The sequence below is a fragment of the Macrosteles quadrilineatus genome, unplaced genomic scaffold (genome assembly GCF_028750875.1).
Source record: "Macrosteles quadrilineatus isolate MER2022 unplaced genomic scaffold, UCM_ALF_1.0 Scaffold_6__1_contigs__length_79288215, whole genome shotgun sequence".
Taxonomy (NCBI): Eukaryota; Metazoa; Arthropoda; class Insecta; order Hemiptera; family Cicadellidae; genus Macrosteles; species Macrosteles quadrilineatus.
The window spans coordinates 33,618,753-33,646,002 of NW_026542599.1; the positions used below are offsets into that span (position 1 = coordinate 33,618,753).

Genomic DNA, 27,250 nt, shown 5'->3' on the forward strand with positions numbered 1-27,250 from the left:
CTTTAGACGATTATCATAAACTGTTAGTTTTTACGACAATATATCATTTCGTTTAATTTCATTTCATACATAATAATACTTTTTAGAACACCATGCAGCACACCTTTACTACAACTCATTATAAAGGTTGAAACGAAAACGTCAAACACAGATATATTGGTGTTGAAAAACTGATTTATTGCTACGTTTAACCCTGGATACGGTGGCGATTCATCTTGAGTCAAATTAATTCTTGCCTTGTAACCCGCGGGCAGTGAGGCAAGCTGCTTTCACCAAACGTGGACTTTCGCTCAAACTCATGAAAATTTATTATCTATTCAAAGAAAGCAGTAGCCGCACGTGTGTAAAGGGGTGTGTTAAAATACCGTTCTATAATTATTCAAGCTCATTTAAAGCCGTCCTTAAATGTATTTGAAGTTAGGAGTTTTGGGAATACAATACATTTGATTTGTGTCGTATACTCAATGTCGGACCCGAAAGAAGTAATTAATACTGTACCACAGCGTGGATTACTTCAGAATGTTGTATCTTTCTTTATTTATGATAATACAAAACTACAAAACCTTATTTCCAAGCAATGATTTTAATAGGGTGTTCATAGACCTGAAGTTGAACGCAGTAAAATTGAAACTGAAACTTAGGATTCTCCATAAAAAAAAAAAAACTACTTACCGTTTATCCAATATTCAATAAATAGGCTAGCAAATCGTGCTACCTTAATTTATTCAGCTAACTATCGAAACAATTTATTTATATTTTATATTTTATTATTATAAAAAATCATACCTTGAAAAAAATATATGTAGGCAATTAACCTCAACCTGAAACGGGTTTGAGCAAATTTTAAATACTCAGTAAACAAATTAATCCCTCCAGTTTTCGGTAACAGCTGACATCTCATTATAAGTCAGCTAACCGATGGTCGATTGCTGATTTGCTAGGTATCGATGAAATATAAACTGTATATCGATAATTAACACGTTTCCATACGTACTAATACTATAAGAGCGAGCCAATACAAGACATTACATCGATGACGTAAGATAAGTAGACATAACGTTTCAAAAATACCTTGTGGTTTTTAGATTCCACAAACAATATCACAAAAGGCTTCTAGACGGATCTTTAGTATAGATAGTATTCCTCGCCTTGAAGACCTACAACACACAGCTAAAGGTTCATTCATTGGTAATTGACTGGACTTGAACTGGGATTTACATGACCAGAGTGTCCCAATCTACTTGGCCAATCTTGTCCGCTATTGGATATTGGTGTTGGATGGTAAAATCAAAACGTTATTGGATTGGATAGTGAAAGTGCCTCATGAAATTGTACATAGTAATTGAAGAGTGTGGGTGGTCTATGACTTAGTGTTGGTACGCTCCGCACGTAGGCCCGAAACATGATGTAGGGCTGAGCTTAGTAACTAGCTATTGAATAACCGGGAAATATGCCACTTTCAGGACAATTGTGTGGAAACTGCTTGTATGTAATTAAAAAAATTACAAGATCGATGCGTAATGAAGTGACCACCCACTTCTTATAAAACAGAAGTATATTTTAAAACTTTGAGTTAGTATTTTAGGCGGTGCTATTAGGACTATACGAATACTGTATGAAAAAATACGAATTCCAGCACTGTTCGAAAGGTCTACACTTGTACTATTTTTTACAAGGCCAGTTGTGATTTTTAGAATATGAAAATTAAATAAACGATTTCACATTACATAAGTGCTTTGGTTTTAAGCTCATTTTTGTTACAGCTATAACTATAGTTTTGTACTAATATACTGTTCTCTATGAGCGGTTTCTTTTGTGATTTTCCATCTAAGGTTGAGTTTATGTAATAATCTTGAAATGCTTTAAATATTGCATTAGAAACTACTAAACCTCAGGACGGTATTAGAATCTGGTAAAGTACCCCTTTTTATGATACCGAAACGGCATGAACATTTGCCAAGAGGCTTCCACCAATCGTGATGGAAGAAATCCTTAAATAACCTTGAGTAGTATGATTTCACTCCTGTTCGACTGTACTGTATGAGATTGTGTGAAATGGAATGTAATCAAATAGAACGAGAACATAAAACAAAATTAAGATAATCATTCTCTTATTTACACATACAGAATAGAAACATTCACTTAATTAACATTTTAAAAATTTATAAACTGTCCTTTATAACATTTTCTCGCTAAATCCTCCTGACGATTGACGTAGAAATTATTTAAGATTCATACCTAATTCACTCGCAAGTACACCAGTTCACCGCTACCAGTAGAGACGGATCTGATCTCTAGCTACAACTCACGTCATTCCTAGACATAACAATAGCTGTTTCGCCCACTTCATTGATCCGCTCGCTACCCTACGATCATCCTTCAGACGTTATCAGAGATCTTCCAACATTTGATCTGCTGTAATCCCTTCTGGGTTTGACAGTGAAGCCCGTCCAAATGTTAACCGCTTTAGATATTCGGACTGATACAAGTAAGATTGATCGATGTTAAAGTGTGCTTTGAGAAAATTACCTATATATAGTACATAAAAAATGTTTTCTTGATGTACTTACATTTTGCAGCTGAACGTTATAAACGTCATTATACATTCGTACCTGCGTTTTTCTTAATTAAATCTATAGAGCCATGATGTAACTTACACAACTTTTTGTTAAGTGTTAAATAGTATATTATTTTCAGAGAGAAATATCCTAATGGTATTTAAAATTATTTATCAGGTAATTTTTACGAAACTGTAAGGTACAACATATAACATATAACACAACAACATAACATAACATATAATACAACAAATAAATATGTTTACAACCTTATATGGCTAATGTGTCTTTCTCTACAAACTATGAAACATATTGATCTGTAATAAGATAGTTTGCACAACGAGTAACTATCTTTATTGAAAATGACAGTAAGCAAAATCAATTAGCTAACACATAGTAGACCATAGTAGACCCGTTAAACAAGGATGTAGAGCTATTACATTTTTCCATATATTGAATATCGTTTGGGATGCAATAGCTTTTTTCTATGTCGGAAATTCGTTGAAACAAAAATAAACATCAAAACGTATTCAACATTGTAACACATTATACTGAAACATACTATAAATTGTCTCCTGCTCATCCATAAGCATGATAAACCGTAAGTTCAATCCACAACTAGTCACCTGAAGCCATTATATCTCCTCAAGATTCTCGTATTAGCTGAGGTAAATCAATGGCGTAGAATTACACGAGCGGCTGGTCGTTAGAACTGGTTTACAGACACGTCACTAGCCATTATCAGCGACACTGAGATGTTATCAGTCCTCCTACGCCGCCGCCGCAGCTACTGGACAACTGGACAAAAACTGGCCTCCGTCCAGACAAGTTAGAGTCGGGATGTTGGACTGGAAACAATAGTTTTCTGCTTAGAAGGTGCGGACTCTAAAATCTTAGGTACAGCTACTGTATCTGGTTTATGTATGTTTAAGGTTTATCAAATTTGCTATACAGTTACCTGACAAAGACTCCACTGCTTATTGCGTGCAAAGTAGCTGATTGCTGCGTTTACTTACTTTTCCGCACTTATTTTACAATGCTCATTTTACTTTGCCGCACTCCAGTATTCCAACACAAAACCGTGTGTTTTATAAGGCACGTAATACGCTTACGCTTGAAAATACGTTGGCAATACTTCAATATTACTACGGCTACCGTAAGCTGGTGCAGCGTTTCACAGCCTTTGAGTATTGATACTACGACCTGTCGTTTCGCGTTAACATTATATTTTCGTTCTTGGATTTAACCTATAGGAATAATGCGAGCGCAAATAAGTGCCTTTGCTGCACTCAAGAGAGATGATTACGCACGAGTCGCACTAGTTGGGCCTACACAAATAACTATTGCATGAATTTCTTTTCAGATATTCGAATTTGGAGTATGTTTGTTAATCCATACTTGGGAGATAAACTAGTTTTAAATTTGAGCTGTGATTTTTTTGATTCGATAACATTTTTACGTCACCGACACAAAAGTTAGGGTATTTTCTGACGGAGATGAGTGGAGGATGAGGATAGGTGTTAAGTGGATGAGTTTGTACCTTTGTTACTGACTATATATGAAAGATTTTTTGGCCAGGGTCACTTATCTGATAGTAATGCTAAGGACTGCTTTGTCCAGATGCGAAACTATACAGCAATTCAGAATTTTCTCATTATGAACGAATTATGCATCGTTTTACTGTATATTCAAATGATGACATACTTGATTGGAGTGAAAGTCTTAATAATGTAAACAATTATCCGTCATTGAACTTGTATGATGTGAAAAAATCGCGGTGAAATGTAAGCCTATCTATTTGGCAATGTATGAATTGCATTTTGCCGATTCAAGTTTAAATCATAAATTTGGCAAACCGTACTCTTGATCGTGGGTCTAAATTGTATTTAAACATTTTTAAAGTTTTAGTTTACGTTTTTACTACTGAAATTGACTATATATTGTATTTTCATACCGTCAATAATACTGCCTAAAAACCCCACTCCAATGATCCTACCAATAATTTCCCAGCATAGAGAATGGCCACAATTTGTTTTCAATACAGAAGTTGGCTGTTCTTTTACTGTAAAATCGAAATCTGTTTTGATGTGTTTCGCGTCCCGTGACCTCGAGAATGCCTTGATGTAAATTTATAACACATATCTGATCAAAATAACAGAAGTACAGGCAATAGTATACAAAATGTATAATTTTACCTGGTCGAAATAATTTGAAAGATACGCATAGGATACAGACGCAAAAACAAGAAGTGTATTTTAGACATCAACGAACACTCTAGCATTCAAATCGTATTTAGCTGATCCATTAGAATGAGGAGTGAACAAGATAGTATGTTTAATCCCCGGTACAACCTTTGACTAGTATTATGAGTATTCAGTACATTTCATAACACAGCTGTATGTCAAGATCAATGTCACAAACCTCCCAGACATTGTTTACATCAGTATGTATGGCATTTCCGTGCCCAGACCCGTTAAACAAGAATGGATAGTGCTATTACATTTTTCCATATATTGAATATCGTTTTCCCTGATATATTCCAAGTCTCGTATCATTCCTTAGTCCTGCACACGTGACTAGAAGACTAAGTCGACCTTCAGAACCCTCAATATGTAAATACGTGGGTGCATTTGTTGCGAAATCGATCACGAGATTCAGGAATTCGAATTAGAATGATAATTAGACCAATTCGTAAATTACAAGGAAAAATGTGGTTCGGATTCCACTATAAACTGTAGGTCCCTTAGTTGCCATTAGCTGTATGGGCTATTAATTAACAGCTGTGTCTAAAGAACATGTCGGCCTTAGTCACTAACAAGACTACAAGATCGCGCCACTCATCCTACACTCATCCTTCACTCATATTTGGGTTAAAATACGCACATAGTGGCGTCCCCATCTTAACTAATTGATAATTGATAATTGAATGAGAAAGAAGTTCTTGAAATGAGTTGGAGAAGAGATTCTTTTCATTTAAGTAACCTTTTGGCGTTGACTTTAAACAGTACAAGTAGTCTTCTCGTCCTATTTTAAAATTATGTTGCCTATTTTTATGTATAGTTTATGTTGGTTACGTTTGAGCATTAGGTGGAATAAACATTATTCATCATATTTCAAGGTAGGTTTTATGATTTTCATTACATCACTAAAGTTTACACTGCATAATTATATATCACATGCTACATGTATCAACGGTAGAAATGCTAAGCGAGACATCGGCGCTTTTTTACTCTATGTCAACACATACCAATGACATGTAATTTAAAATATTTATGGTGATTTTGCCGGTATCAAGTTCATTAAAACAATGCAATAGAATTTGCAAAAACATGACAGGTCCTGACTAGCCTTATGCAAGTTAATGCAAATGCAGCTTCATCCGTCTATAGTTTGTGATATTGATCTATTCCATCAGGTTTGCTCAAGGACATTCGTTTACTTATGAGTCACAATCTGAGTTTCGGCCACACAGTCTCTGGATGGACCTTTGCCCTATTGCATTTCTCAGCATCGCACCTACACATATCGGTTTGGCCAATAAAGCATAATACTTACTGGGAAGATACAAGCTACCTGTAGTGCTACCTGGTCTAGCAGTAGAGTGTGGGGCTTCGGAGCCCGAGGCACCGGGTTCAAATCTGGCCAACCGCCAATAGATTTTATCCGTGCGATAATTCCACGACCATCATGCCTAGCCTGAATTAATGTGTAAAAATGTTCCGGGATAGAACCTAGCGTCCTACGATGATAAGGTGGTACATAAAACAAACTGTGATGCTACCTAAATTCTGTGATCTGTTTACGATAAAAACCAAGACCAGCGTCGACCAGAAGCTTTCCAGAAACTCCTAAATTTGCATAATGATAATCACCGGATGTCAAGTAATTGACGCAAAACCTGACTTGCATTACACCTCCTCTCACAGAAACTAGTTTGTGATAAATCTATGTAGGCCCAAGGAGTGTTAGTGTCCAGCTTATAAGTCATACCTGGGTAAAGGGGTCAAGAAAGAAATCATACGTTGTACTTGAGATCATATTCGTTAAAGGGTCAATTATTCTATAGTTGAATACTGATAGAAATGGAGAAATTATTCCAACAGTACTGAACATTCTACTTCAAATACTAAAGTAGATTTGTGTAGTATTCCCAGTTTCTGTAAACTTAGGAAGTACTGTACCTGTACACATCCAATTCATCAGGTCCAACTGTAGGTAATTTTCCATGCACATAGTGCATACCTTGTTGATAGCTGCTTACAGAGTGTGCTAACTGTAAAATTATCCTTAGCTTTTGAAAAATAACGTAAAAATAGTATGACGTAAAAAGATCTATAGTTCAGTGTCTGTTTGTCTCTATTTTTTTTTAAGACACAAGAAGAATCAGTGATAAGAGCAAACACTAATGAAGAAAATCTAGTTTTATTCATTGTCAAAGTTGTTAAACTTTCCCCTTTTTGCAGTCACGATCTTAAAATACATACCCAAAGACCATCATATCTTTGTGTCTTCTAAATTTAAAAGTCATATTATATAGGTACGGTGGAAAGTAAGATTTTTCAATTGACAGTGAACGCTTATAATTCAACAATAATATAATTAATTTAATTTTAAAACTGGAGACAAACTTAACATGAGAATGGTTTGCATATAGTTTTATCCATAGTTAAAGATAGCACTTTGAGGAAAAATAACTCTCATCCATCTTCTAACGGCCTGAACACTTACTTTATACATTTGACCAAGTAGGTGTAAGGCAGGTAGCTGCGCAGTAACTAGTGTAGAGTGTAACTAGGCACTGTAGGCGGAAACCATCAGGTAGGTTGTTAATTCTACGCTAGAGGTCTTTAATTTTAAACTTTCAACGTTATACGTTTCAAGACTTAAAATGAAACCTATTAAAACACGGTTAACTGAGTCAGTCAGTAATATCTTGTAACATTCGAGAGTGGGAGTTAATGTGAAAAAAACACGACGTTTCAGTTAGACATAAACGATTAGACATCATAATTGAACTTACTACAAGGTTTTTAAGAAACAATACAATTTTTTCCAACCGAGTTGTGAAAATTGCATCGTTTTACATTTGGGAATGGTTTTTATAAGAGAGAATATCATCACGTCTTTCTTAGGCAACCTCAAAATGCGCTCATAGGTGATCTACACAGACCCAGACCTAGACATTTTTCTTTGTTCGGATTAAAAGAAACAACTTCTTGTTTTCAGGTATCTTAATACAAAACTTGTTTACTGAATTGAAAAAATGAAACTGAAGTAGTTTATGTCCCGAAAAAGGTTCCTTATGTCTTTGCAGCACACTGATTACCGAACGCTCAGTGGCTGCATCATGCGAAATAATACAAATCTTTACTTTCTTTATATCTAGATATCCACACTTCCAGTAATCACACTTGCAGAAGTATATTCTTCAATGACTGGCAGATTAAATTAAAAATACAGATAGTGTGACGTAGTCAAGTGTTAAAAATTTTACATCCTTCAATGGAGTGGCTATAGTCAGTCATAACCAATATTTGATTACATTTAAAGTTTACCATTATACCCCAAGTTATTTAGCAGGTACGGCTAGTCTGTAGCTGAGGTCCTTACTCTGTCTTCATTGGCTATCCAGCCACTCACAATTACAATGCTATTTTAGACTCCTCAGGCAATCCATTCGCTTGGCTTGAAGGTTGATGAGGAAGGAGAAAGAAATGGTTCGTCCGTCGTGACGGTATAATAATAGCTGACGATTGCCTCGTGTGCGTGTGTATGTGTGTGTGATGTTGCTATTGTGTATTTGGTGTGGAGGGGGGTTGGCATGTCCTTTGATGCCTGAGTAAAGTTTACGTTTAATTTAAATACTAGTGTACCTGTTGCTCGAATTCGAGCAATTGTGAAGCATTACAAGCGTTATTTGAAAACGAATAACAGTAATAATTTCCGATGACTTTCTAAGAGTCGACTCAAAGATTGTGGAAATACTCAAGATGTACACAGCAGTTAGATATAATCAAAATTTTTTGTAAATATCTTATCTTTTTCCAAAAGCTGACCTTGTTTTTTAGTGTTTTCTACAAATTTTCCCCACTCATAGCCGCATTAGGTTGTCTATAATAACGATTATAATTGAAAAAAAAACAAACATTATTTCTATTTCTTCTACTGTACTTGGTTGTGTTCTATGACTTTCCTGTTTCCATTGTTTGCAAATCGGCTCTTTCAATTATTGCTCAAGAAATGTAGCACAGTGTTAATTCAGTTTTATTTTTAGTATATCAAATTGTCCAGTATTTCTAACTTTTTTCCATTGTAATTTAAAAAATTACACCAACCAAGTATCGGCTACGTGTAATCTCTAAGAAGTGGTAAAAAATCAGAAACCAATCCATACAATAGATATAAGTTAACTCCATAAGAAATAATTTTAAGAGTTACTGTGATATTAGGATTTTCCACTGATTTGGTAATAGAACATTATATTGCAAAACATGACACGATGCAGAAGAAAATCGATTTTAAAATCAGAAAAAAACCATTGCAAATACTTAATTTTGACAAATTTAGTAAATCACAATCTTAATATTAACAGCTGTTTCATTCAAAAGTAGTGTAAATGTATGCATATGGTCGTAATGTAAACACGTCTGAAGAGGGAACTTTAAAGGCCTCTGGGGCAGAGCCCCAAGGGAATTTACCTTGTTTCTCTTTTGATGGCTCATCTTCAGACTAAGACCTCTCTTCAGAGAATAGAGACCCCTACCAAGGTTCTACACCCAGCCTTTCTCTGTAATTAGCTGTGACAAAACCCCGTTTTTCCTCCATAAGAATAACATGGGATGGGAATTTAAAGACCACTGGGGCAGAGCCTACCGAGTTTCTACACCCAGCCGTTCTCTCAAATTAGCTGTCACAAAGAAAAACAGTTTCAAATTAATATATAGATGCTGTAAAGGGGTTAGTGTGTACAAAGACTGAGATTGTTAAATCGTCTACGTTGTACACACCGTAAGTATCAATACTTTACTTATTTATTGCAAAAATATTTTACTATCATGTTAGTATTTTTGTGAAATAAACAGAACGATAAAAATTATCCATTTTATTCACGTGATGTACTTATATAAAACAATTATTGGAGCAGGCACTTTATTTATTACGTTTTGCTGTTCCTTTAGTGAGCACAGATCGTTAAACCTAATTATCACATTTTAAAACTATCGCTTATCAAAACTGTATTTAGCTGCACATTCTAACAACAGCTTGATTTAGCTACATTTTTATTCTAAAACTAACTACGAATTCATCAAAGAAATTGAACGTCTACTAAATTACAATATTTCTCATAGCAAAGCTAGTCCACAAGGTGCATAGATGTACATTTCTATGTGATTATAATTCAATTTCTTCTAAATGTCAATTCATCATTGTAGTTGATGTTTTCTTTGTGTTTCCAACTCGACGCTACATGTTTAACTATCTTGGGAATGGGAAACTGTTTATGGTCCATCATAAACAAAAAGCACCATAACCATCAACGTAACTGTACGTGAAAAACTATTCCACAACCACACACAGCGCTGCGTACGGCGGTTGGCGGAACCACGTCGATAAATCATCTGGTTTATTACACTTTTCATAATTAATACGAGCTCATACAATTCCTGACGTGTTTTATTGCAAACTGCATGTTTAGTTGAAGATAGCTTCGCTCGTAACACGAGATAAATACTTTTGACAACTTCTTTACATGTGAATTTATATAAAACCAGTTTGTAATCAGAGATACGTCGCCAGCACCGAGGATTATATACTTGCAGAGGTTTACGGCGAGTTTATACAATCGTCAAAGATATGTTTTTTTGATGAGACATAGTAAGGGGTAAGCTTGTTGAAGGATGTTTTTTTACCTTGTTTTACCACTGTAAAATTTACTTTTGGTTGAAAATTTTATTTACCTAAGACCGTTTTTTAAAGTAGTCGTTTCAGTCCATCTCTTAGAATTGAACGTTTCACATATCAGCATTGTTTACTTTCATATCAACTCATAACAACACAGGTAACGGACCAATGAGGTTTAAGGATTGAGAGAGAAGAAGTAAAATACTTATGATTCTAACTTCAACCAATCAGCTGTTCACGCAAATTTAATTGTCGAGTGGTGCAATTAGTGTTTGGCACAATGTTTCGTTGTATCACTGTGAGTGGCAATGAGAGGTTATAAACAAAAACATAACCTTCATTAGATGTTACAAATAGTGGTTTTTAGTAATTAAAACACTGTCGTATCTAAAGTAGTGTACGCAACTCTTGTAAATAGTGTTAACGACAATCATAGAAGTTTTTAAGACACTTTTAAATTGTAATTTTTAGCAACGTCACATAAGTGCGTATTTTCTACTGAATATGAATGCAGGACGAGTGTATAATGAAGGCATTGGAGTGATAAAATCCATGAAGCTTTGTTACTGATTAAGATTAGTTTCTTTGAAGCCAAGATAATTTATTATTAGCCCATTCGTCAATTTCAGAATTTTCCTATGATCGAACCCGTGACGATTTGGTTGTCAGACGAGGATTATAACCACTCGTTATATAAATTCTAAACAATAATTCTACTGTTCAGTGTTTTTGGGGCATTGTAACAAAACAGGTTGATCAAAAACTGGTTTACAAGGTTAGTCTGTCGCCGATGGGCAAGACCACGTGATGGTCGATTTGTCTTCAGCTGCCCACCTTCACGTTTGCTTTTCAATGAGGTTAGGTCCGAGTGTGGGGTTTAAAGGGTTCTTGTGGTGGTAGCGTATACAGACGCCAACAAAACATGTCTTTTGTAAACAGCTGATTATTCTGCATTGTTATCATTTATGTTTTCGTAACCTTATGGGATTTTGTAGTAAGATTATTTAAAAGTAAAAGTGAATAGGCTGGATTAGCAATATATGCGTCAGACTCTATTATAAAAATTGTTTCCACTGTTTTCGCAGTTTAAGCTTGGAATTAGAAGTAGGCCTATTGATGAATTTATATGTATGATATATCATTGCATGTTTGGCACTATCCTAAATGAGGATATTAGGTTCAATAGTACTTCTTTAAAACATCATTCAAATCTCATGTAAAGTTGAACTTCATGGATTACTTCACCAACCTTTTGTAAAAGAAAAAGCTATAAACAATAACTACTTTACTGTATCTTTAATCTGTAAAGGGTAGCTAAGGAAATTAAATTACATTTAAGTTTTGTTTTGCCGAAATACTGGTTGAGTGAATTTAAAATTAAAATACAAATCAAATGTAAGTTACAGATTTGTGTACTATAATAAGCCTAATGATAAAATTGATGAAAGAAGCACGTTCAATTAATGTAAACCTGATCAATGCAAGATGGCAGTTAAACATGCCTCTACGGTACAAGCTCTCAACACTCTAAAACCAATTGGTTTCCAATGATTGTGTGCTTTTTGTGCTCTTAACATATCAGAGCTTGCAATGGATGAGGATAAATTAATGTTTACTATTAACTATTATTTAGAAGCTAAAATAACATTTGAAAAGACTAATTTACGGATTTTCGAAATAATTTTGTAAATACTTAAAAAAACAATTACGAAGTTTCAGTTCGTCCAGTGAATCGCTTGGATCTTTGTGAATAGTTTACAGTTTATTTCAACTCGATAAACACTTTAATAATACCACGGGTTTTTTTTTTGTAGGACCATCTTTACGTGGTAACCAGCCGGCGGGTGGAACCCTCTTAATACAGAGTACTAATATTGATAAATTTATCAATGATAAAGTTGTTAAAAAAACGACCTCTACAAGTTAAATTGTCTTTTATATTTTATTGTAAATAACCCAAGTTGTGTGTTTTAAATTGAAAATATAATTAGTTCGGTATAAAATAAATCCACTCAAAGATTACGACACGTTTTCCATTCCCTCAAAACCCTGCATCATGACACTCATAGCCTGCAGTTCCCATAACATATTTCACTGTTATTAGTGAAAGTTAATCTAAGTATGGATTGCAAAACTAAACAGAATTTATTGGAAGCTGCAAACTGTGTCACTATATATAAGCAAATGAGGCTACTAAAGATGGGCCATAAAAGTCAACGTAAGTTGATAGCATGTCCTCGTTCTGTAATTTAAAACTGAATATTGTAAAGCAGTGCGTAAATTAAACCTCTCACTTATATTACTAAAGGGGAAATATGGGGGAAATGGATTTCAACGTATCATTCAAACAAAGCGCTCAGAAATGGGGAGTTTAAAATCAAATTCTTAAAAATCGTGGTACATTTTAGTAGTATGCTTCATTAATAGGACTTAAAGTAAATATTCAATTGAGTAACGGTTGAAAAGGTACTGTGATTATCTTTATTTTTCGTCCTATTGCTAAGTATTTAATAGAAAGTTGTGTGTAATTTTTTGTATAAAGTAAATTGCAATACAACATAATCATAACCCGAACCAACACATGTGCAAATCAATCTGAATCAATGAATTCAATAAGATTTCAAGGGGAAACGGAGTGAGTGCCGTTGTATTCTTTGCCATGGGGGTTATAAACTGTCTTAACCGTCAGGTAGGCCTGAGTGCCATTTGACTTTCCAAAGCAAGGGTGATTCAGGGGAGGGTATTAGTGGAAGGGGGTGTAGTGAACAGGATGTCATGGAGACCGGTTACAATTTCTTAACTGGGCTAACCTTATATCGATTGAAAATATCGATTCAATTAGTAAACCTTCATTCAATTTGATCATAATCAGCAAGTTTGGTTAGGTTAGGTTATGTTATATTAGTTTCATTTCATCCCTCAAACAATGTTTGCTCAAACTGCCCCCCCTTAGTAAATCTTTCCACCACCATACCCGTCGCACTGTGGAACCGGTCATTGATACAAATTGACCCTAGTCAAAGATTTAGGCAATTGGCACTCGGTTTTGCACCCGATTTCAAGCATTGATCAAAAATCGTCGGGACCGATTATCTATGGTCCGTTCTATATCATCGACGAAATCTAGTTCATAATCAAAATCATTCGCTTTAACTTTTTACTATCTTTTTAATGTTTTGTATTTTTTATTCTCCTCTTTCTTTCCCATTCCTTTTGTTCTTGTCCCATCCCCCACAGTTTCCGATGCCCTTTTCTAGATTCATTCATACTCTTTAGTTAAAGTTCTCGTTGGTTAATAAACTGATATTTTTCGTTGTAGGTACACTTGTACTTCTCATCTCTACTAGAGGACAAGATACCGTATGTCAACTCAGCAGGAGAGAGACACAGAGTCCGACAGTTGCTGCATCAGTTGCCTCCTCATGACTGTCTCATTCTCTGACATGATACTTGATGTTATAGGTACACTTGTACTTCTCATCTCTACCTGAGGACAAGATACCGTATGTCAACTCAGCAGGAGAGAGACACAGAGTTCGACAGTTGCTGCATCAGTTGCCTCCTCATGACTGTCTCATTCTCTGACATGATACTTGATGTTATAGGTACACTTGTACTTCTCATCTCTACCCGAGGACAAGATACCGTATGTCAACTCAGCAGGAGAGAGACACAGAGTTCGACAGTTGCTGCATCAGTTGCCTCCTCATGACTGTCTCATTCTCTGACATGATACTTGATGTTATAGGTACACTTGTACTTCTCATCTCTACCCGAGGACAAGATACCGTATGTCAACTCAGCAGGAGAGAGACACAGAGTCCGGCAGTTGCTGCATCAGTTGCCTCCTCATGACTGTCTCATTCTCTGACATGATATTTGATGTTGCAGGTACACTTGTACGTCTCATCTCTACCAGAGGACAAGATACCGTATGTCAACTCAGCAGGAGAGAGACACAGAGTCCGACAGTTGCTGCATCAGTTGCCTCCTCATGACTGTCACATTCTCTGACATGATATTTGATGTTGCAGGTACACTTGTACTTCTCATCTCTACCTGAGGACAAGATACCGTATGTCAACTCAGCAGGAGAGAGACACAGAGTCCGACAGTTGCTGCATCAGTTGCCTCCTCATAACTGTCACATTCTCTGACATGATATTTGATGTTGCAGGTACACTTGTACTTCTCATCTCTACCTGAGGACAAGATACCGTACGTCAACTCAGCAGGAGAAAGACACAGAGTCCGACAGTTGCTGCATCAGTTGCCTCCTCATGACTGTCTCATTCTCTGACATGATATTTGATGTTGCAGGTACACTTGTACTTCTCATCTCTACCTGAGGACAAGATACCGTACGTCAACTCAGCAGGAGAGAGAAACAGAGTTCGACAGTTGCTGCATCAGTTGCCTCCTCATAACTGTCACATTCTCTGACATGATATTTGATGTTGCAGGTACACTTGTACTTCTCATCTCTACCTGAGGACAAGATACCGTACGTCAACTCAGCAGGAGAAAGACACAGAGTCCGACAGTTGCTGCATCAGTTGCCTCCTCATGACTGTCTCATTCTCTGACATGATATTTGATGTTGCAGGTACACTTGTACTTCTCATCTCTACCTGAGGACAAGATACCGTATGTCAACTCAGCAGGAGAGAGACACAGAGTCCGACAGTTGCTGCATCAGTTGCCTCCTCATGACTGTCTCATTCTCTGACATGATATTTGATGTTGCAGGTACACTTGTACTTCTCATCTCTACCTGAGGACAAGATACCGTATGTCAACTCAGCAGGAGAGAGACACAGAGTCCGACAGTTGCTGCATCAGTTGCCTCCTCATGACTGTCTCATTCTCTGACATGATATTTGATGTTGCAGGTACACTTGTACTTCTCATCTCTACCTGAGGACAAGATACCGTACGTCAACTCAGCAGGAGAGAGACACAGAGTCCGACAGTTGCTGCATCAGTTGCCTCCTCATGACTGTCTCATTCTCTGACATGATATTTGATGTTGCAGGTACACTTGTACTTCTCATCTCTACCAGAGGACAAGATACCGTATGTCAACTCAGCAGGAGAGAGACACAGAGTCCGACAGTTGCTGCATCAGTTGCCTCCCCATGACTGTCACATTCTCTGACATGATACTTTATGTTGTAGGTACACTTGTACTTCTCATCTCTACCAGAGGACAAGATACCGTACGTCAACTCAGCAGGAGAGAGACACAGAGTCCGACAGTTGCTGCATCAGTTGCCTCCGCATGACTATCACATTCTCTGACATGATACTTGATGTTGCAGGTACACTTGTACTTCTCATCTCTACCAGAGGACAAGATACCGTACGTCAACTCAGCAGGAGAGAGACACAGAGTCCGACAGTTGCTGCATCAGTTGCCTCCTCATGACTGTCTCATTCTCTGACATGATACTTTATGTTGTAGGTACACTTGTACTTCTCATCTCTACCAGAGGACAAGATACCGTATGTCAACTCAGCAGGAGAGAGACACAGAGTCCGACAGTTGCTGCATCAGTTGCCTCCCCATGACTGTCACATTCTCTGACATGATACTTTATGTTGTAGGTACACTTGTACTTCTCATCTCTACCAGAGGACAAGATACCGTACGTCAACTCAGCAGGAGAGAGACACAGAGTCCGACAGTTGCTGCATCAGTTGCCTCCTCATGACTGTCTCATTCTCTGACATGATACTTTATGTTGTAGGTACACTTGTACTTCTCATCTCTACCAGAGGACAAGATACCGTATGTCAACTCAGCAGGAGAGAGACACAGAGTCCGACAGTTGCTGCATCAGTTGCCTCCTCATGACTGTCACATTCTCTGACATGATACTTTATGTTGTAGGTACACTTGTACTTCTCATCTCTACCAGAGGACAAGATACCGTATGTCAACTCAGCAGGAGAGAGACACAGAGTCCGACAGTTGCTGCATCAGTTGCCTCCCCATGACTGTCTCATTCTCTGACATGATACTTGATGTTATAGGTACACTTGTACTTCTCATCTCTACCCGAGGACAAGATACCGTATGTCAACTCAGCAGGAGAGAGACACAGAGTCCGACAGTTGCTGCATCAGTTGCCTCCTCATGACTGTCTCATTCTCTGACATGATACTTGATGTTATAGGTACACTTGTACTTCTCATCTCTACCAGAGGACAAGATACCGTATGTCAACTCAGCAGGAGAGAGACACAGAGTCCGACAGTTGCTGCATCAGTTGCCTCCCCATGACTGTCACATTCTCTGACATGATACTTGATGTTGTAGGTACACTTGTACTTCTCATCTCTACCAGAGGACAAGATACCGTATGTCAACTCAGCAGGAGAGAGACACAGAGTCCGACAGTTGCTGCATCAGTTGCCTCCGCATGACAACGAGGTGCGATACTGTCACAGTCTGTCTGATGAAGAACGGAAGGAGTTGAGGCTCTTCTCTGCACAGAGGAAGAGAGAAGCGCTTGGAAGAGGAGCTGTCAGACAACTCGTCGCTCCAATGCCTTGTGAAGGGGTAAGTCATCAACTATACTTTAAAACTCTTTACGAACTTTGAAGTAAGTCATCTGCACCATGTTCTTATAACAGTTATTTTTAAGTTTTATTTGCAGAGTAAACATTTTCCTCACGCCTGAAATCAATAAACCAACCCTCCTTTCCTCGCGTAACAAACGGATTAAATGATATATCAAAGAAAGCAATATTAGTTGAGTGAAGAAGTTGTGAGGCCATGTGTGAACTCCCCTCGCCGCTGAGAGATGGCGTCGTTAATATCTTCGGCAACAAATCCTCCGAGAAAGTTTATCAGCTCTACATTTATTAAAGGATCACGAGTTCAAGTCGCGACTGTTGGGGCGTGCAACAGCTTATTTCTACACTTGTGTTATGTGTTATGTGTCACATTAGTTGTTGGTTCCATTTTGTTACATTATGATATTTACATAGGTTACAAGTTACAAATCAAGTTATGCTTGTGTATCTGGTTACGTGTAATAATGTAAGCTTTTAAAAACGTAAATACTGTAATTACTAAAACAAATTTTCGATGAGATATTTTCAGTACACAACTATCTCGTCAAACTAATAATATAATTGACTAAATATTACACATTCTTTCTTCATTGAATGCACGACATCGCATACATACCATAACCGGTACTGACAAACTGTTTTAGACTTTATTACAGTAAATAATAGTTTTGAAAAGTCTTAATGTAAAATGGTCTTAGGAAATCGCTGTGGTGCGTTTTAATATTCTTTTTTAACTTAATTGCTCACGGCTTGTTCTATGACACATTACATTAACACTTTTATAAATTTATTTCCAAATATACCGCAAATAAGATATTTTACATTGTACTTAATAATAGTTAACAAAAACACATACACCCCAAGATAATTTACGTCAATGTTGTTGTGTGATGAAAAGCTATTACCACATTGCTTGGATATACAATTTAACCATCGATTCAATAAGTCGACGAAAATTATAATACAAGTTTAACGAAGTCTTTGCTCTATTCACCTAATATATTCGCAACTGTCTGAATTCCATTTCTAACTTAAGTTTAACAGACTAATCCGAGTCTGCTACTAGGTTTCAATCCACTCTTACACAACGAAGGCCACATTACGGCGTCCCCGACTTAACCTGTTTATATTCAAAGGCTCGGCGCGCCTCCATATATCAGTTTTACGACAATTGCGACACTCGGCGCGCGGCGCATATGGTTGTAATGGAGAATGGAGGTGAGATTCTGATTTAACGCTGCTCCATATAAACGCTTTGAAGTAGATCACTCTAATATCACTCTCTTTAATACACTCTCGAGGGTGTGGCGTTTTTGGCGGTTATAAAGAAGAGAAAGTATAAAATGTGGGAGTGTTTATGGTTGAACCGAATTTTAGGATTGTTGAGTTGTGGAGTTGACTTTTCCATTATATTTGATTTTATAAATGAGTAACTATTAATAATGGACAAGTAACTATAGTATCGCATTAAGAAGTTGATTAGCCGTGGCATCCAGCCTTGGCAAACCTGCAGACCAACCGAAAATTGATTTGCCTCATTTAATTTTCACTAAACTATTTCCTCAAACATGTAAGATATTTTATTCACAGCTTAATAGCTTGTCTTCATAGCTTCGTAACAATCATTGGATTTATAGAACTTATGTTTGCTAATACAAGGAATGTCATAAAGTGTGTTTTTAGCTCGTCTTCTCCAAATTTGGCCAAAATTCATACATTCATAAACATATTCATACATACATACCCAACTGTTGCTGGCACCCTGGCTGCTTTGTCTGTAGTGTCTGCAAGGAGTTGCTGGTAGATCTCATCACTATGTACTGCTTGTGTTACAGTGTGATGAGAGGCTATCTACAGGAGACATGTCAGTGTTTGCCTCTCGTGCTGGACCCAACTGTTGCTGGCACCCTGGCTGCTTTGTCTGTAGTGTCTGCAAGGAGTTGCTGGTAGATCTCATCACTATGTTCTGCTTGTGTTACAGTGTGATGAGAGACTATCTACAGGAGACATGTCAGTGTTTGCCTCTCGTGCTGGGCCCAACTGTTGCTGGCATCCTGGCTGCTTTGTCTGTAGTGTCTGCAAGGAGTTGCTGGTAGATCTAATCACTATGTTCTGCTTGTGTTACAGTGTGATGAAAGACTATCTACAGGAGACATGTCAGTGTTTGCCTCTCGTGCTGGACCCAACTGTTGCTGGCACCCTGGCTGCTTTGTCTGTAGTGTCTGCAAGGAGTTGCTGGTAGATCTCATCCCTATGTTCTGCTTGTGTTACAGTGTGATGAGAGACTATCTACAGGAGACATGTCAGTGTTTGCCTCTCGTGCTGGGTCCAACTGTTGCTGGCACCCTGGCTGCTTTGTCTGTAGTGTCTGCAAGGAGTTGCTGGTAGATCTCATCCCTATGTTCTGCTTGTGTTACAGTGTGATGAGAGACTATCTACAGGAGACATGTCAGTGTTTGCCTCTCGTGCTGGACCCAACTGTTGCTGGCACCCTGGCTGCTTTGTCTGTAGTGTCTGCAAGGAGTTGTTGGTAGATCTCATCACTATGTACTGCTTGTGTTACAGTGTGATGAGAGACTATCTGCAGGAGAAATGTCAGTGTTTGCCTCTCGTGCTGGGCCCAACTGTTGCTGGCACCCTGTCTGCTTTATCTGTAGTGTCTGCAAGGAGTTGCTGGTAGATCTCATCACTATGTACTGCTTGTGTTACAGTGTGATGAGAGACTATCTACAGGAGACATGTCAGTGTTTGCCTCTCGTGCTGGGCTCAACTGTTGCTGGCACCCTGGCTGCTTTGTCTGTAGTGTCTGCAAGGAGTTGCTGGTAGATCTCATCACTATGTACTGCTTGTGTTACAGTGTGATGAGAGACTATCTACAGGAGACATGTCAGTGTTTGCCTCTCGTGCTGGGCCCAACTGTTGCTGGCACCCTGGCTGCTTTGTCTGTAGTGTCTGCAAGGAGTTGCTGGTAGATCTCATCACTATGTTCTGCTTGTGTTACAGTGTGATGAGAGACTATCTACAGGAGACATGTCAGTGTTTGCCTCTCGTGCTGGGCCCAACTGTTGCTGGCATCCTGGCTGCTTTGTCTGTAGTGTCTGCAAGGAGTTGCTGGTAGATCTAATCACTATGTTCTGCTTGTGTTACAGTGTGATGAAAGACTATCTACAGGAGACATGTCAGTGTTTGCCTCTCGTGCTGGGCCCAACTGTTGCTGGCACCCTGGCTACTTTGTCTGTAGTGTCTGCAAGGAGTTGCTGGTAGATCTCATCACTATGTACTGCTTGTGTTACAGTGTGATGAGAGACTATCTACAGGAGACATGTCAGTGTTTGCCTCTCGTGCTGGGCCCAACTGTTGCTGGCACCCTGGCTGCTTTGTCTGTAGTGTCTGCAAGGAGTTGCTGGTAGATCTCATCACTATGTTCTGCTTGTGTTACAGTGTGATGAGAGACTATCTACAGGAGACATGTCAGTGTTTGCCTCTTGTGCTGGACCCAACTGTTGCTGGCATCCTGGCTGCTTTGTCTGTAGTGTCTGCAAGGAGTTGCTGGTAGATCTCATCACTATGTACTGCTTGTGTTACAGTGTGATGAGAGACTATCTACAGGAGACATGTCAGTGTTTGCCTCTCGTGCTGGGCCCAACTGTTGCTGGCACCCTGGCTGCTTTGTCTGTAGTGTCTGCAAGGGGTTGCTGGTAGATCTCATCACTATGTACTGCCTTGTGTTACAGTGTGATGAGAGACTATCTACAGGAGACATGTCAGTGTTTGCCTCTCGTGCTGGCACCCTGGCTGCTTTGTCTGTAGTGTTTGCAAGGAGATGCTGGTAGATCTCATCACTATGTACTGCTTGTGTTACAGTGTGATGAGAGACTATCTACAGGAGACATGTCAGTGTTTGCCTCTCGTGCTGGGCCCAACTGTTGCTGGCACCCTGGCTGCTTTGTCTGTAGTGTCTGTAAGGAGTTGCTTGTAGATATCATCACTATGTACTGCTTGTGTTACAGTGTGATGAGAGACTATCTACAGGAGACATGTCAGTGTTTGCCTCTCGTGATTGGTCCAACTGTTGCTGGCACCCTGACTGCTTTGTCTGTAGTGTCTGCAAGGAGATGCTGGTAGATCTCATCACTATGTACTGCTTGTGTTACAGTGTGATGAGAGACTATCTACAGGAGACATGTCAGTGTTTGCCTCTCGTGCTGGGCCCAACTGTTGCTGGCACCCTGGCTGCTTTGTCTGTAGTGTCTGCAAGGAGTTGCTGGTAGATCTCATCACTATGTACTGCTTGTGTTACAGTGTGATGAGAGACTATCTACAGGAGACATGTCAGTGTTTGCCTCTCGTGCTGGGTCCAACTGTTGCTGGCACCCTGGCTGCTTTGTCTGTAGTGTCTGCAAGGAGATGCTGGTAGATCTCATCACTATGTACTGCCTTGTGTTACAGTGTGATGAGAGACTATCTACAGGAGACATGTCAGTGTTTGCCTCTCGTGCTGGCACCCTGGCTGCTTTGTCTGTAGTGTTTGCAAGGAGATGCTGGTAGATCTCATCACTATGTACTGCTTGTGTTACAGTGTGATGAGAGACTATCTACAGGAGACATGTCAGTGTTTGCCTCTCATGCTGGGTCCAACTGTTGCTGGCACCCTGACTGCTTTGTCTGTAGGGTCTGCAAGGAGTTGCTGGTAGATCTCATCACTATGCACTGCTTGTGTTACAGTGTGATGAGAGACTATCTACAGGAGACATGTCAGTGTTTGCCTCTCATGCTGGGTCCAACTGTTGCTGGCACCCTGGCTGCTTTGTTTGTAGTGTCTGCAAGGAGATGCTGGTAGATCTCATCACTATGTACTGCTTGTGTTACAGTGTGATGAGAGACTATCTACAGGAGACATGTCAGTGTTTGCCTCTCGTGCTGGGTCCAACTGTTGCTGGCACCCTGGCTGCTTTGTCTGTAGTGTCTGCAAGGAGTTGCTGGTAGATCTCATCACTATGCACTGCTTGTGTTACAGTGTGATGAGAGACTGTCTACAGGAGACATGTCAGTGTTTGCCTCTCGTGCTGGACCCAACTGTTGCTGGCATCCTGGCTGCTTTGTCTGTAGTGTCTGCAAGGAGTTGCTGGTAGATCTCATCACTATGTACTGCTTGTGTTACAGTGTGATGAGAGACTATCTACAGGAGACATGTCAGTGTTTGCCTCTCGTGCTGGACCCAACTGTTGCTGGCACCCTGGCTGCTTTGTCTGTAGTGTCTGCAAGGAGTTGCTGGTAGATCTCATCTACTTCTACAAAGAAGGCAAGCTGTACTGTGGTCGCCATCATGCTGAAACGCTTAAACCTCGTTGTTCTGCCTGTGATGAGGTAATTTAGATGTTGTTAGTTTAGTGGGTAAACAAATATCAAGGAACGATAAAAAAAGTCAAGTCAGTTGAGTTGAAAAAATGACTTTGGCTGAGCAGTTATATTCATACTTAATCACTACTCTAAACTCAAGAATAATATAGTATTTTATAAATTACAATATATTTCTTGTATAAAGCATATTTTTCTTCAATTTTTTCTTTTTCTTGTTTATCCTCTGTTATCATCTCACAGTGCCCGCTCCCACCCCCTCACCCAACCTTTTTTGTAAGTACTCACTCGTTTTCTTAAGCCTTTTCCTAACCTCTCAATCTGAAGTTTTACCTAAGGGTGAATTAGAGTTTTACCTAGGGTATTTAAATCCATATACTAAAAGTATGCAGTTTCACTCATACCAAATATTTAATGTGATAGGTTAATTCTTTCCCAACGGAAGTGTTGCCCACTTTTGTTCTAGATTTAGATGTTCTGATTTAGGCTACTAAATTTTAGGCTAGAAAATTACCTGAATTAATGAAAGTTAACACATTCACTGAAAAAGGTTGACATTGGCAAGTGTTAAACTGACTGAGAGGACAAACATGAAAATTACTTTTTAAGACCATGGAGCCGTAAAGCTTACAATTTCCTTTTAGTATGTACAGTTTCAGATGCCTTAAGTGCTTGCAAGAATTTTAATACCGAATTTATAATAATGTATCTCTAAAATGTTTAGGTATGATTAAGAATTTTTGGAAACATTGAAGGAAATTTTTCAAATCATTCTCACAGTTTACATTTTTCTAGATAATCCTGGCAGATGAGTGTACGGAAGCGGAGGGCCGAGCTTGGCACATGAAGCACTTTGCCTGTCTGGAGTGTGACTTACAGCTGGGAGGTCAGAGGTACATCATGAGGGACGGCAGACCTTACTGTCTTGCCTGCTTTGACGCCATGTTTGCTGAGTATTGCGACTCTTGTGGAGAACCAATTGGTGTTGACCACGGTAAGATCATAGTATCTTAATGTTTGGAGGGGTTGGATTAGAGGGATGTTTGTTTATGGAAAGTTGACACAATTGATAGTAACCAAACCCATCTTAGAAGAATGTAAATAAAATGGATTGATTTTATGAAGCTTGCCAAACCATACAATACTATTTTGTCAGGATTTTCTTTAGAAAGGCCCTGTTGATACTGGGCAATAACTTAAATTTCCAAAATGTGTTTAACTATTCATTTCTTTGGAAAATACATGTTGTTATCTGTCCATAGCCTTAGCTATACTTACCAAAAGGTTTATTGCTATGTATCATAAATTTTTCGATGGAATTGGCTTCAATTCATATAGGGGGAAAATTGTCTAATAGAAATCAACTAGACAAAAGAAGTGTTACGTTTGCCTGACTGCTTAGTGTTGTTTAAACGTCTCTTCTCTGATTTTGCTCTTTCTGATGACCCATTTCCTACCTCTTTCTGCACTGCACATATTTCATTTGTACTATTACATTTGATAGACTATTAAACTACCATCATAATTATGCAGTTAAAAACATTATGTACAATCTTTCATATTTGTCTCCAGGTCAAATGTCACATGACGGCCAGCACTGGCACGCCACGGAGAAGTGTTTCTGTTGTCACACCTGCAGATCCTCTCTGCTGGGGCGACCTTTCCTGCCTAGGAGAGGAGCGATCTACTGCAGCATAGCCTGTAGCAAGGGAGAACCACCAACACCCTCGGACAGCTCTGGTCCAGCCACTCGTCTAGGGAGGCAGCGACCCAGGCCGGCGTCTGAGGCGTCAAGTACACCACCAGCGTCCCCTAGTCACCACAGACGTGCCTTGCCACCACCACAGGACAATGCCAACAGTCCCGGGGCAATGTGAGTTGAATATTAGAGATTGTTTTAAGGATTTTTGCAAGGATATTAGGTTACCTGAATGGGAAAGAGTCCATAGGCACAAGAAACAAACTTAAAATAATACACAAAAGTTTTATTTCCTTCCTTTGTTCAAACTGCTGTCAGTGATAGCGAAATATTATAATATTTTTGTGTAAAAAAGGGTTGTGTTGATTTTTCCTGACTGGACTTGTTTTTATTCAGACTAGAACTGATTTCCTCCTTACCTATAAAATATTTTAATTTTAAGCGCTTGAGGTCTAAGTTAATCTTTAATCTCAAATTATAGAGACAATATTTTTTTAGATTGTGGAGGAAAGATCACTTGGCTTAGGAATGCACGGTTGAAGAAAGAATGGATTTAATTAAGAAAAGACTTCCACGCGGTTGAAAGCACACTAAAACGTTCCCAACTCAATTAATTTGATATTCTGTAAATTTTTTATTGTAAACCAGTTTAAAGAAAACGAATAATTATTTTAACATTAATATAAAATCAATTTTTACTATTTTGAGGGGTGTTCTTCTATAATCTGTCTTGGGTATGTTAGATTTTACTGTACCTAATATTAAAGAGGGAACCAAACATACCAAATAGAAGGGTGAGAGAAGGATTGTATCCTGTAAAGTAATAATATCTGAAGTTGTTGGTTGCTTAAGGAGTATGTTACAAGTGTGTTATCGACTATGACCTGTAATGTTTGGTAACCTATGAGTATAAAACCCTAAAAAATAGTATTTAAGAAAATGATTGAATTTAATCATTTGCTATAAATTGGTTGAAAGTTACACGCTGTTATAATAGACACAATCAATTCCTGTAGTTTAGCTTTGCTTTTTATGGATATTTGACTAACTATTAGAACTTTTGATATAGCCTACTAAATTAAACTATTAATAATTTCAACAAGTGCTCTACAATGAAGACTCGTAGTTGTGTAACTAGTTGTGACTAGTTGTGTAAGACTAGAAATGTGTGGAAAATTTGGTTTTTTTAATAAAATTTACTTTTTGCAGAGATACATGTTCACCGGGAAGCAGTCAAGTTGTGAGGAGTCCTCCGGGCAGATCTCCCAAGATGGGCCGCAGAGCGTTACAGAGGTCTCCCAACAAGAGTATCAACACGACACCTCCGGAGTACAACTCGGTGAGAGGACCTCCTCCACTGCCCCCTCCCCCTGGTAGTCCTCCCACCCCTGGAGGGAAAGGGCTGGACAGGGTCCTTCTGGAGAGAAACCTGGAGAAACTCCTATCTGAGAGAGGCTCCAATCATTCGTCCAGCTCTGAACACCTTCCTGCTGAAGGAGACTTGAGCAGAATCCTCGGCCTGTCCGACCGATCGAGTAGATTCTTCCTCGAGTCTCACTTAGAAAAACTCTCAATCAAAGACGAACTCGGAAGCCCAACAGATTTCAATCTCACCAAGCTAGTTCTGAGTGGAAACGACGATTTAAAGCCTGAAGTGAAAAAACTATTTTTAGACATCGAAAGTCACGATGTAGAACCTAGAAGGTTGAAACCAATTTTAACTGACTCCTTGGAAAAAGACAACAAAATATTAAATTTAGATGAAAAAGATTTGTTAGATGGGAATCTTTCGGATCCGTTAAGGAACGAGCCTAGTACCAGCACGGATAGGAGGTTTAGGGTGAACGATTCTCCTCATGATAGCGGACATGCGTCTTCTATGCCTGAACTTGCGGTTCATCCAACGACACCAACGTCGCCGCAGAGGAAGGTTCGGTTTGAAGGAGCTCCTCCTGAACTTGACAAGAGGATGGTGAGGAGTCGTAGTTACTCGGAGAGACATGATCACGACGACACTGAGAGTTACTGTTCGACGTGTTCCTCCAGTTCTAGCAGCGACGATCTCTCAGCCTACCAGTTGCCGCCCCGCAGAGCCTACGGGGGCGTCAGGATATCCTATGTGCCAAACGACGCCTTTGCCATTGCTCGTCAGCGGCAACAGCACATCAAGTCTCCCGTGAAGAAACCTGTCGACGACAAAAACTGTGTGATATCCTGATTGATATTAGTTCTAGTGAAACCTCGCATTTCGACCAATCCTCTGTGGTTGTTGACAGATGGTTTTGTAAGTTCCTGATTGTTAAATTTGAAGAGGTTTTACTTTGATACTGTTAAGTTGTTGTCTGTGTTTCAATTTGTTCAGTTTGTATTTTGAAATAATAAGAAATGAGTAAGATATCATAAAACTTATGGATAGGGAAGTAAAGAAAACCAAACAGCGACACTCCCGCAATGCCAGTAACAGTAAACGCACTAAATTTGAAGATTTGATTACATTTAAGAAGTAAACTCCTAATTATATAAAAATAAGTTTTAAAAAATCTACTCAACATCTTCAAACATCTGTAAGTTGTATTAACATTTCTGAGCCATCAGCTACGGGATTTTGCTTTAAATGTTCTTTGACGGAAGGATTTTCTTATGTATTTTAGAAAAAGGAGAGGGCATATTACATTAACCTCTTCATCTTACAAAACAAATCTCCATTTCAATTAAATACTTTAAACATAATATCCAAAAATTAATAGGGAAACTCATATTTACATTAAACTTAAAAGCCTTTATGTTACAGAAATTTAAAAGATTTGTAAGATGATTTGTTTCCAGTTCAAATGAAAAAGTATATGATTATGTAATAAAGGTAATATTGATGATTTGTACTGTTGGGTATGAGTTAAAATAGTGTTACAAGCTAAAAAGTCTGACTTTGAGAGACTGTAAACTAAGAAAAATGCTTATGCAACTAAATCAGGGTATTTTAATACATGTAGAATCAAATTTTTTTTCAATTGTATTTAATGTTTTTTCAACCATTGCCTTTGGGAACTGAAGTAAACATTTCATTTATGGGATGCTACCGGTAGAAATTGTATTCTTCAAGGAGAATTTAGTTGAATGGCACAAATAGAGTATACCACTATTGAAATTAGTT

General features: G+C 38.5%; 1 protein-coding gene across 1 annotated transcript in view; it reads left to right on the forward strand.

The window, feature by feature from the left end:
- The window catches only part of LOC128996432 (protein prickle-like), a 52,051-nt gene extending 25,697 nt beyond the window's left edge, over window positions 1-26,354 (forward strand). Inside the window, exons 3-7 of the mRNA XM_054421757.1 lie at window positions 16,783-17,025; window positions 22,206-22,409; window positions 23,196-23,394; window positions 23,973-24,273; window positions 25,309-26,354. Coding sequence (XP_054277732.1) covers window positions 16,783-17,025; window positions 22,206-22,409; window positions 23,196-23,394; window positions 23,973-24,273; window positions 25,309-26,317 — 1,956 coding nt within the window. The 3' untranslated portion in view covers window positions 26,318-26,354. The remainder of the gene's footprint in view (window positions 1-16,782; window positions 17,026-22,205; window positions 22,410-23,195; window positions 23,395-23,972; window positions 24,274-25,308) is intronic.
- Window positions 26,355-27,250: the final 896 nt, after the last annotated feature.